Here is a 13,104-nt window from a genome sequence, read left to right as displayed (position 1 = left end):
AACAAACACAGATACTATGTGGAGCTAAAGGGTTCATTGAACTTAGACTAGGTGGGCTACTATGAATATGAATAGTCATATAAGTTCGATACACAGTTGTTGATCGTGGGGTTTTGTGTCGCTTTGGTTTGGAAAGTCGTAGGATTAGGTGCATAATGGTGTGTAGAAGTCTACAGTAGGTAAGATTTCATTTCTCTTATGAAAATTGATTTTTTGTTTTTTTGTTTTTTTTTTTTTGGGCTAAAAATAATTTTTTTGTTTTTGGTTTTTTGTTAGGCATTACTTATTATCAATAACACCTTTTAATAATATTGGTTATGAATCTCACATTTTAAAGTTGAATGGCTGGGACATTGGAGCTTTTTTTGTGGGGCAGTTCAATGACAAAATATTATTTATTTTGAGGATAATTCTAATTCAAAATTTTCGTTTCAATATGATTAAAAAAATATATGTATATAGTTGTTTTATTCCTACAACTTAGCCGTCCAACGTAAAATAAAAATTAGATAATTACTACAAAATTCATACAAAGCTCAATTTATTTCATACTAAAACATCGTCGAATAACAAACTGTCCATGTCCCAGACAAAGAAACAAAAGCATGATGATAATTTCGACCTATAATAATAAATATTGTTTTCCCAAAACTACTATTTGGGAAATTTTTGGGATCATACATATATATTTATGTTCATATATATATATATATATATATACGAAAATTCTATGGTGAGGACGGTCCGCATGAAAATTGCAGTATTAGTGACGGTTTTTTATAGTATTAACGACGGTTTCTTAAAAAATCGTCACCAATACTATGAAAAACTGTCACCAATACTGTGGTTCGCATAAGGACCGTCCGCACCATAGATGGACTGTATATATATATATATATATCTTATTTGGTAATACAAGAAGGAACAATTATTATCTAATATATATATAATAGACAGATCGCATCGTAGTTATTATATATATATATATGAATTTTTTTATATTTTGATCAAAAATTTCATAATATTTATTGATATTTTTGAAATTTTTATCAAATTTTTTTTTAAAAAATTTAAAAATATTATTAATATTTAGTTAAGTTTAAATGATAAAATATTATATTTTAACCTAAATTAATTATTAAAAGATATGGTATTTTGATTATTATTTTTTATATTACACACTTAAAAATAAGAATTAGAAAGAAAATAATAGTTTTCAACTACTAAGGAACTCTGTATATGGAATTGAGATGCTATTCATAAATCAAAAGGTAATTAATAATAATTGTATTATATATTTTAATTAATAAATAATTTTACCAAATATATATTTTTTCACATAATTTTTTTATCAATAATATTATATTTATATCCGTTAACATTCACTATAATTTCATTAATTAAGAAAAAATAATATATATTCAATATTTTATTTTTATTTTTATAGTCAAATTGATAATTATTTGGTTAAATAAACTATTACTAAAGTTTAAATAAAAATTTTCATTTTTTTCTATAAGTTTCTATCTTTTCTTCATAATTTTTTTTATCGATATTCGATAATTTTCAATATTTTTATTTATATTTCCATATTTTTAATATTCAATATCTTCTTTGATATCGATTTTTAGAACCTTGATATCGTGCAAAACAACAAATCATCCGAAGAAAGATGTTGATTCTAAGACAAACAAGTCTATCAATGTAATTTTTGCAACGAGGTTGGTTATATTGAAAGAATTTGTCAAGCCAAACAAAATCAAACAACTCAAAAGCCTCCACAACATGCTAACTGTGCAAATGAGTTAAAGAAAGCTTTGATTTTTTTTTTTTTTTAGCTTTTCATATTGATGCTAAATTTGATTCAGATTATGGTTAATTAATAGTGGATGCACCAACCACATGATAAGGATATTAATTTGTTTAGTCATATTGATGGATCTCTAATTACAAAGATATGCAAAGACGATACTAGGAGAAGGTAAGGGCACTATCATTATAAGTTTGACCACCTGTATTACTTAATTCTTACAAGACATAGTATGGGAATCAAACCCGAGTCTCTATTGTGGCAAGATACTAGTTTACCACAAGATCACTGATTTTAAGACTTCATTTTGTTTTAGACAAAGAAAATATAATACAAAACCTCAATCTGAAAAATAAGATGTTGGGACTTAAACATTAGAGAGTGGGAACTTGAAAAGGTTCATATTCTCCATTTTCATGCAAAGCATAATTAATTGCTGCTTATATTATATATATATATATATATGTGTGTGTGTGTGTGTGTGCGTGTGTGTGTTAAAGCTTACATCAAGACAATTTGATATTTTTGATATTTTTAATATTAGATTTTTTTATTAGCCTTTCAAATATATTAAAATTTAAAATTTAAAAATAGTAAAATATTGATTTAGTGACATACTAAAATTTTTTTGGTGGAAAGTCATCTCTATCAGAATTCGATAATTAATAAATATAAATTTTAAATTTTAACCTTTAATACCATTTAGAAGCCCAAAAAAGAATCCTAACATTATTTGTAAAATTAAAATCTGATTTGAACCTGGTTATATATATATATATATATTGCAAATGTCTTCCACTAATATTCCGAACTTACTTATACTATAGTACTATATACTTTAACCTAGTGCAAAAGTTGAGCATTAATTCTCTCAAATGATATCTAATAAAGAGTTTGCCTACTTTAAATTGTTTATTATCCTTTGAGTTACTTGACCAAAAAAGAATGAAAATGGGCTAATAACTTTCTATGTTGTTAAGCATGAAACTAAGTTGATAGAAGAACCAATTAAAAGTGCTCGTGGTTTTTGTTCTTGCTTCTTTGTTATCTTTTTCTTCAGTGGCAATGAGTTTCATTATCCTTCTCTTCCTCTTCTGTTACTTCTTACTTTTTTATCCTTCCTTTTCACTTCCTCTGTGCAATGACTTAAGTATCTCCTCTCACTCTCACACCAAGAGATGAAAAAAAAAAAAAAAAGGAGTTTGTTTATTCCATTTATCTGAATTCTGGGTTTTGCTTATAATTTGCGAAGTTTCTACTATTTTATTGGTTATTTCATTACAAGGACACCAATTATCCAAAAGGATCTTATGATATTTTGACCTCATTACCATTGAAGGATATGTTGTGACTCAGAAAAAAAAGATATAAATTACAAAAGCAGTTTGAAGCTATGAACATCTCTGATTCTAGCTGTGTTTGTCTTGTAAAATCCATTCTTTATGCAGTAAGAAGCTATTTAACCTTCTAATACATGGTAGACTAGAATTTTTATGTTGGCCTTTAAGCATTACCAAGTTAATATGCTATTTTATATTGTATACCAGGGTTATAGTGATCTAGACTCTCTTATCTATGTTGAAAATTAAATACTTTTCTGCTTAAATGTGATATATATCAAAATTAATAATGCTCCACATGCTTTTTTTTCCCCTTCTAAATCTGAGTAAAGGAAGGTATAAAATGAGTGTGCCTACTGAAATAAAGTGAGTGATTCTTAATTTACATATTAACATAAAGTACAATTTGAGGTTTCTAGTATTGTTCAAGTTATGATCTTCATGGAGATGGTAAATTTAGATGTATCAAAGTTCAGCAAATTATTCACTTTGTTGCCATTTCTTTAACTTAGTTTTCCAAAGCTACAAGATCCTTATTTTATTGTATGGTTTAGTTTATTGTATTTTACAAAAAAAAAAAAAAAAACACCAAGAAAATCCCAACAGGTTCAATGAGTTCCAAAAATCCAAAATATTATAGCTTGTTTGAGGAAATATTCAACATGTATCTGATCAAGTGTTTTACACCAAAAGAATATAAGATTGCTGAACACTTTTCTTACTTCATTAACATTGTAATTGTTGATCAAATTTTGAAAATATCACTTGAAACATAAAAATCTTATTCTTGTAAAGGCAAATGTGATAATTGAGTAACTTTATCTTTGCAAAAGTGTGATAAGTTTTCAGCTAATCTATTCAAGGTTGAATTAGAGCCTAGAAGAGTTCCTGCTCTTAGCAATTGTACTACATTCATCAACTTGAAACTTTCAAACAAACATGCTAATGGCTTCTGTTCAACCGTCTAGGATGTGTTAAATTACCATTTATCCCAAAAGCTAATAGTATTGTGACTTGAACTTAGAGTTTTAGGATTTTGAGTGTTGATACTCTATCAAATTACTACTGATTTCAAAAGCTTAAACTATTAAGATATAAATTTATTATGTATATTAAACTATAGCTAATAGGATGCTTACCAATATGTGCATATACTAAACTATCCCTTAGATCCTTTACAGCAAGTTAGAAAAAAATGGATCGGTCGATTCCACTTCTTCCAAATTAAGCGAATTCTATCAAACAAAAAGTAACTTTTATGTTTCATTTGGAAATTCTAATTATAGAGCTATATGTTTTGATGATAAGCCAATTTCAATTGGAAGTTCTAAAACCTTGCTCCATTTACAAGGTTTGTGTCTTGAGAAAATTGGCAATGAAGCTTATCTCAATATGGTTGCTCATCCTGATGGTTCAGACCATGCCTTCTTCGCTGAACAATCCAACAAAATATGGTTAGCAACTATTTCTGAACAAGGTTTAGGTGAGACTTTGGGACTTTGATGAATCCAATCCCTTTTTAGATTTTACAAGTGAAGTTTATTGTTCCAATAGCTTTTGGTTAATGGGTTTAGCTTTTCATCCCAATTTTGCCAATAATGGTCGATTTTTTGCTTCTTACACTTGTAATAAGGTCAAGACACCAGGATGTTTTGGAAGATGTTTATGTTATAGATATTTGAATTGTGATCCTTCCTAGCGTAGAGCTTTTAATGCAATTTTTAGATTTTTTTAAGTGAAGTTTATTGTTCCAACAACTTTGGGATAATGAGTTTAACTTTTCATCCTAATTTCGCCAATAATGGTCGATTTTTTTGCTTTTTACAATTGTGATAAGGTCAAGACACTAGGGTGTTCTAGAAGATGTTCATGTTATAGAGATTTGAACTATGATCCTTCCCAGCATAGTGCTTCTAATGTAGCTAAACAACATCTAAACATTCGTTGGTAAACTTGATCTTTATGCTTACCCTAAATTAGTGGTGCATTTTTTTTTTTTTTTTTTTTGACCTGAGATGTGAGGATTTGATCTTAGATCCTAAGATCATTGTTTAAAAGAGAGAAAAAAAGAAGAAAAAAAAAGAAAAAGAAGACAAGTAATTTTACCACCTAAAAAGGACATTCTCATCTAGATCATTGTCAGTGTCTAAGCAAAAAGTGCAAGGCCATTAGAAGTGAGAAGAATTTTCACAGTTGGTCTTCCTTTTCCATTTAATCATGGGGGTAGATTCTATTTGGATCTAGAGATGGCTACTTATATGTTCTAATGGATTATGAAGGACAAGGAGGTGATCCTCATTATTTTTCTTTTGGCTATCTTTCCAATGTTTTACATGTGCTTAGGTTAGATAAAAACCTTCTTTTATCTATTTCACAAAAAATAAAAAAGTACTAAGTCTTTAGATGCTAAAAGACACAATATGCAGGAAAGAAAAGACTTTAGGTTGTACCTACTAATTGAAAGGAAGGAGGAGATAAAGCAGCAGGCAAAACTCTGAAAAATTTTAAGAATAAATATTGATAATATACCAAATGAGTATTTTTGCCATCTAAAACTCTTGGATACATTCTTCTTTTCTAATTACGAAGCAATTTTATTGACATTCTTGCACAAATAAATCATATGTTAATTTGGCGAACTTTATAGCACTTAATTTGTTTTCTAAATGTTTACTTTTATGGTTTCTAACAGATGCAGAACAAATAAGGGAACTCGATCTCTGGGGAGATTATACTATCCCTCAAGATAATTTTTATTCTGAAGATAAAAAAATAGAGCACAAAATCTCGGCTTTAGGTTTGGGAAATCCATGGCATTGTAGGTTTGATTCACAAAGAATTTTGTTTACTTGACTCCCACTATTATAGAACAGTTGTTAATTGACAACAAATTTAGACCTCATATTACAAATATAAAAAAATGTAAATAATAAAAACTAGTTGTCATATTACTTATGCTCATCCAAATTTTATAGGTTCAATGTGACGAGGTGGATGTAATAACTAAATGTGGAAACAATGGACGAAACATGTATATAAAAGCCCATTTCTTTTCAATAGCATACAAATATTTCGATGTCGATAGAAATGCAAAGTTTGCTGCAATCGTGGTGGATATTTCTATTGCTCTATGAGGGATCAATGTTTATTATAAAATAAGCTTGATATATATTTTTGGCCCACTTCTTATTAAAAAATTAACATGGTATTAGAGCCTTGGTGATCGAGAGGTCATGCTATGTGTTAGATCCTTAGTACCCTCATTTTCATTTGTATTTGTGTTAGGTTTGGTTGAATTATTGTTTGCATTGTTTGACACATGTAAGATCCAATTTCTTCTCTCTCTTAATGGGCTTACATGTGAGAAGATGTATTAGAAAATAAGCTTGATATATATTATTGTATCCCCTATTAAGTTAAGGTACCATTTCCATTTGTATTTATGTGAGATTTGGTTGAAGTATTGTTTGTATTGTTTAGCACATGTAAGGTCCAATTTATTCTCCCTCTTAATGGGCTTACACGTGAAATCTTGTGTTTGATTCTTGGTAACCCATTTCTATTTGTGCTTGTGTTAGGTTTGGTTGAATTGTTGTTTGCATTATTTGGTAAATGTGAGGCCCAATTTTTTCTCCCTATTAATGGGCTTACATGTGAGGAGATATATTAGAAAATAAGTTTGATGTATATAGTTTGGCCCGCTTCCTATCAGTTTAAGCTTTTAGAATAGATGATAATTCTCGGTCTTTTATTAGAAAATAAGCTTGATATATATTATTGGTTCTACTTTCTATAAGCTTAAGGTACTATTTCCACTTGTATTTGTGTTAGGTTTGGTTAAATTGTTATTTGTATTGTTTAGCACATATAAGACTCAATTTCATCTCGCTCTTAATAAGCTTGCATGTGAGGTTTTATGTTTAATCCTTAATACCTCCATTTCCATTTTTATTTGTGTTAGTTGTGTTTGAATTATTATTTGCATTGTTTGACATGTGTAAGACCCTATTTCTTTTTCCTATTAATGGGTTTACACATAACAAAGTATATTAAAAAATAAGCTTGATTTATATTGTTAGGTTTGTCTCCTATTAGCTTAAGCTTTTGGAGTAGATGGCAACTTTCAGTCTTGTGTTTGATCCTTGGTACACCCACTTCCATTTATATTTATTTTAGGTTTTGTTAAGTTGTTATTTGCATTGTTTAGTACGTGTATGGCCTCGTTTCTTCTTCCTTTTAATGGGCTTACACATGAAGTCTTGTGTTTGATCCTTGGTACCCCCATTTTAATTTGTATTTATGTTAGGTTTTGTTGAATTATTGTTTGCCTTGTTTGACACATGTAAGGTCCAATTTTTTTTTCCCTCTTAATGTGCTTACACATGAGAATATGTATTAGAAAAATAAGCTTGATATATATTGTTGGATGCATTTCCTATTAATTTAAGCTTTCGGAATATATGACAACTTAAGTTACTTAACAATGTTTGTTTGGAAGATAAATAAACATTTTTTTTCCTGATATATACATAAAATTTTTCTATAATGCAAATATCCGTAAGTTTTAATTTGATGATATCTAAATCAGATTAAAAAAGTATTTGATATCAAATTTCTACGCTGACAAATGAATTCAATTGTAGATAAAAATTAATTTTTAATCAAAATATTTTACTCGACTTTCTCTCTATTTTCTATACTAATGTCTATTTTCTTATCATTATTGAATTAATTCTCAATTTAATTTGTTCTCTTTGTGTTTGCTTACTTTTAATTTTATTAGTTAGTTTTGATAATTTAATTTAACATGTTACCTAATGTGTATATATATAGTCTTTTTATGATATAAATATCTTGCAAGTTTTTATTCTACGATTATATATTAGATAGTAAATTGCTTGATATAGATGTCCCAAGTTAAAAATAAATATTTGCACCATAAAGTGGACTCTCCGCACCGTACCCTATATTTATATATATAAAGGATTCACAATCTCTACTGCCATTGGACGTTCAGTTACTTGTACGCAAATCTGCATGGAAGTTTTACATGGCAGCTGCTGAAGGACCAAAGGGCAGCGGGAACTTTACTGCCGAAGAAATTCCCTTCAGTGTGCTCAAAACTCACCAATTTATTGCAACTCTATTCCCGAAAGTTTGCAACCAGTTTTGGGTTACATATACTCGATCGGAGCGGATAACAGTAAAGATGCTTTTCTTTTTGCCAGCAGTGGGCATTATAGGGTGGTGATCCAAATCGCTGCTATTACTTTTGTTCAAAGGAAGGTGTGAGGGATGTTTCTTCTCCCATTTCTTCTTTGTGTAGAAACCGGTTGATTGACTTGTATCATCAGCAAAATTTTTCCCTTTTTTTTTTTTATATTGTTATTTATGCTGGTTTTCTGATTGTAAGATGTATTGGATTCGCACTGCAGTTTATTATTCCAAATAGGTGATGTTGCAGCATATCATAAATTTTTTTCTATGTTGTCCAATAAAAAAAAAAAAAGATAAAAAGCAAGAACACCACACCACCCATAATAATAATAATAATAAACTTAAAAAAATAAAAAATAATAATTATTAAAAAAAAAAAAAAAAAAGACTTGCTACACTAGACGGCCCGGCATCTTTACAAAAAAATAGGCTGGCAAAATGGCATCAATTTACACAAAAAATACAAAATACAAAAAAAAGAAAAAAAAGAAAAAAAAAAAGGGATTTGAACTGCATTTAAGATTTGCCTTTGAAGTCGTTCTATTGAAAATTATCTCCCGCTGCTCTGCTAGTATTCAATGCCCACCACCTTCAATTTGTGTTTCCCTGTCTAATTTATAATATGCAAGTGACCACTATTGTCTGCACCTTCCCTGATCTAACACTCCACTCTTCCAGCTGTACTAAAATCGCTTCAATTACCCCAAGTGTTAGTCAGAAGAATCCTGAAAAGGGCTCTCTTTTAGCTGTTAATAAAAGATTAGGCCAGGTTTTCTAATTAAAAAAGCCAATCAGAAACAAAAGAGGAGACTCAATCCATCGTCATACCTTTATAATGTCTTGAAAGTGGCGAAGAATCAAAGAAGAAGCTTTAAAAGAGAGAGGATTTTTTTAGATTGCTCCAGTATGTACATTGAACAAGTAGGAGGCCTCAAGTGCTCAGCTTCATCTGCCTTTAATTCCATATCAAATGATAACAGCTGAGTACAAAAACATAAAATCATTCCATTAGGGTTTCTACAAACTAGAAATTGGGCAAACAAGAATGAGACAACATCCAGTTCAGGAAAGCACACCAGATAGAAGATCATTGAAATCAATACTGACAAACTTCTGTCCAAGGAGAACCCAGTAGTATAGCAGACAAAATCTATCTACATGTCTTCGTTCTTGCTCCTTACGAGACAGTTCTCAATCACTTCATCACAAAGATCAAGAGTAACCTCCATGTTCCCTTCTTTATAGATCATATCAACAAAAAGGTTGTATATTTCTCTATCTGCGATCAAACCTTGTCTTCTCATCTCTTCAAATAGTTCTCTTGCCTCCACAAATTTCTTTCTCTTGTGAAAACCCTTAATGAGGGCGTTGTAAGAACTAGCAGTGAGGAGAAATCCCTTTGCGACCATTTCTTTGTGCAAAAACCCTGCTGTTTTCATATCCCTTGCTTTACAATGTCCCTTTATTAAAATGTTATAGGTGTTGTTATCGGGCATTAATCCTTGCGCACACATACCCCTATAAATCTCAGTTGTGGCACGCATATTATTTCTAATGCAGTACAGCTTCATAAGAGAATTGTAGGTAGTGGTATTAGGCATTATACCTTTCTCCAACATCCATTCAAGTAGCCTCTCACCATCTTCCAGCATTCCTGACAAACAAAAGCCATTCATCAGCACATTGAATGTAACAACTGTCGGCTTATACCCTCTATCCCACATCTCTTGCAGCAGCATATAAGCTTTATCCATCTCCCTTATTTTACAATACGCATCCATGAGAGTGGTATAAGTGAAAGAATCAGGATGCATACCAGCCACCTCCTCCATTTTTTCCTTCAATTTTTGGGCCTGCACTATATTTCCTGATTTGCAAAGACCATTAACAATTGAGTTGTAAGTGCAAACATTCAGTTGAAGACCATTACTATGGATCTCTTGAAGAAGCTCAATAGCGATATCTACCTCTCCTTGCTTACAGAGACCATCAGCCAATGCAGTATAGGTGACAACATTTGGGACAAGCCCCTTCCTAGCCATCTGGTTGTGAAGAGAAAAAGCTTTTTTCACCTCACCTGTTTTGCAGTAACCATCAATAAGCGTTGTATAGGTAACTTCATCTGGTTGCAACCCCCTGCTTACCATTTCATGGAAGATGTTATCAGCTTCTGTCATCTTTCCAGCCTTACAAAACCCATGTATAATAGCAGTATATGTTACAAAATCAGGAATAATTTTCCTAACCCTCATTTCATCGAACAACAGATACGCAGCTGGAACATTGCTCAACTTACAATAACCATCAATTAAGGTAGTGTAAACCACATTATCAGGAACTACTCCCTGCATCATCATCTCCCTCAGGACCTTCTCGGCTTCAAAGAGTTTGCCATTCTTACATAGAAAAAGTATTATGCTGTTACAGATATATGGGTTCGCCTTCAGTCCTTTTGCTTCCATTTCTCCTATGAGCCTCAAAGCCTTCTGGAGCTCCCCAACGTGACAATATTTGCTGATTATAGTACTATAAGTTACAACATCTGGTATACTACCCCTGAACTCCATTTTCAGTAGTAGATGGTGGGCTTCTTTTATTTTTCCTAATTGACAAATAGAATTAATAATAATGTTATATGATGTAGTGTTCCAACAAATACCCACTTCGGGATATTCATTGAAAACCTTTATTGCCATCTCAAAGCCATCAAAATTTCTTGATAGATGAGAAAGAAATAAATTACAAGAATCAACAGACAAAACCAAACCATAAGTCAACAATTTGTCAAAAAAATTTCTTGCCTCGTTGAGCATCCCAGTTTCAACAAGGACTTGGAAGAAAATATCAAATACATGGGGATCTGAACCCCAATCCTTATAAGTGTATATCAGTTTCTCAGCAAAATTAGTGAATGAAAGACTAACATCTAAATTGGGTTTTTCCCAAAACTCACGAATAAGCCCATGAACCATTTTGAGATCCTTAGACGCTGTAGCAATCTGAACAACAATGCAGCGAGCCTCTAGTGATGGTTCTCTACGTAGGCATGCCCAATCAAAGAAATCCAAAACCAATTTATAATCATTCTTAATGCTCATAAAAATCCAAATTAAATGGTCAGGCCTGAACTTGGACTCATAAGACTTCAGAATGCGGCGTAGAGACTCAGACCGACGTAATTTTATTGTGGTGGAAATATGATGAACAAATTCAGCATCTCTGATGGTAGGTTTTTTAGGGGAATAATCAGGAAAAGGTCTGATATTTGTTGAGCTTGATGAGAGTCCATGGTACAAGCAACTTCTATAGGAGAAGAATGGCAAACAATTTGAAGCAAAACTTAAACATTGATTATGTAAGATGGTCTGCAAACAACTGACCGAGAAGATGGCGCACCTCTTCATGTCTGTTAAAGAATCGCATCAAGAAATAATTTAAAAATCCTTTGTCTGGTGATCCAGCATCCCTCCATTTAGAATAATCAACGCAAAGAGATTTCCTCATCATTCCATCCCTGTAAAAGAAACAATTTTTTTTTCCACTCAATTCGATTAAATACATCGTAAAGCAACACTTTTTCTGCTCTCCTCTTTTCCTATGCTTCAAATTTAACTTGGTCAGAGTCCAGACAAAACTACCAAGGCATCATTCTTTCCATGAACAAATTTGGCCTGCTACATCTATATCATTATTGAAGTAATTTACATCGTAAAGCAACACTTTTTCTGCTCTCCTCTTTTCCTATGCTTCAAATTTAACTTGGTCAGAGTCCAGACAAAACTACCAAGGCATCATTCTTTCCATGAACAAATGAACAAATTTGGCCTGCTACATCTATATCATTATTGAAGTAATTTACATATAAGAAAAAAGATATATTCTTATTGACATTCTATCAAACACTAGTTGAGCATTCCTCACACTCTCCCTGCTTCCCCAACCAAGTTCTATGGTCCCAAATACAAAAAAGAAGCCCCAAAAAACAAAAATCTAAAATTCAGAATAGCTATTATGCATCCCTTATGAGTTAGTGTCCTATCGAATTTATATGGAAGCAATATATTATATTTGCCATCGGAAAAATCCATCCACATGTAGAATAAGGCCATAAAGTGCCATTGATTTGAAGAAAAATAAAAAAGCCACGAATTATACAAAAATGATTAAAAATAAACAAATGAAAACCCAGTGAGTAGAGTAAACATGTATACACTTCAGTACCTTGGAACTGATTAATGGCGGAAAAAAGTCGAGCACTTTCTACCTGCTTCAGGAAGATGACCATGGTTGTACGGTATTCAAATAAGAATATTTTCCTGGGCCAAGCCCATTTTCAAAAAGATCAATTTTGGGAGGCCTAATGGGCTAACAAACTCAAAATCTGAAAGATTTTTTTGAAAACTAACCATCCGTAAATTCATTTTTGAAAAATAACAAAATTTTTATTTTTTTAAAAAATAACTAACTTTTAATATATTTGGACCAAAATATCTTTTATTATTATTTTTTTTATATTTTTTTTCTTTCTTTCTCTTTCCCTTTCAAAACTTAGGCTAGGGCTTTCCGTTTTGAAAAACACCATTCCAGTCACCACCAAAAGCCTGTCATCATTGCAGCCGCATCATTGCCATAGCCAACAAGAGCTAGTCATCACCGCAGCTGCACCATTGTTCTCGCCACCAAGAGCCAATCGTTGCCGCACTAACACCATTGCCATCATCACCAAAAGCTAGTTGT

The 13,104-nt window shown here is 31.3% G+C and overlaps 1 protein-coding gene across 9 annotated transcripts; it reads right to left on the bottom strand.

The window, feature by feature from the left end:
* Window positions 1-8,738: 8,738 nt before the first annotated feature.
* On the bottom strand, window positions 8,739-12,715 carry LOC107434094 (pentatricopeptide repeat-containing protein At1g05670, mitochondrial-like). 9 transcript variants are annotated; one of them, XM_048463274.2, is made up of 5 exons: window positions 12,589-12,715; window positions 11,748-11,881; window positions 9,444-10,969; window positions 9,196-9,347; window positions 8,739-9,092 (listed from the first exon to the last, which is right to left on the bottom strand). In XM_048463274.2, exons 2-3 carry the CDS (start codon window positions 11,872-11,874, stop codon window positions 9,522-9,524), a joined length of 1,575 nt encoding a protein of 524 aa, XP_048319231.2. In that variant the 5' UTR covers window positions 11,875-11,881; window positions 12,589-12,715; the 3' UTR covers window positions 8,739-9,092; window positions 9,196-9,347; window positions 9,444-9,521. The 9 variants fall into 9 exon arrangements, with proteins under 9 accessions (XP_048319231.2, XP_060669410.1, XP_048319224.2 ...); XM_060813427.1 differs by lacking the exon at window positions 11,748-11,881 and having other exon boundaries at window positions 12,589-12,683; XM_048463267.2 differs by having other exon boundaries at window positions 9,444-11,881; window positions 12,589-12,619.
* Between the last annotated feature and the right edge of the window lie 389 nt (window positions 12,716-13,104).

Source organism: Ziziphus jujuba, chromosome 12 (assembly GCF_031755915.1).
Source record: "Ziziphus jujuba cultivar Dongzao chromosome 12, ASM3175591v1".
Classification (NCBI taxonomy): Eukaryota; Viridiplantae; Streptophyta; class Magnoliopsida; order Rosales; family Rhamnaceae; genus Ziziphus; species Ziziphus jujuba.
The sequence above is the reverse complement of the archived record's forward strand: the minus strand, read 5'-3'. Positions and strand labels throughout refer to the sequence as shown.

Bases quoted from the DNA above. Each gene is read 5' to 3' on its own strand.
- LOC107434094 (XM_048463267.2), bottom strand. From the start codon at position 11,771: ATGAAGAGGTGCGCCATCTTCTCGGTCAGTTGTTTGCAGACCATCTTA.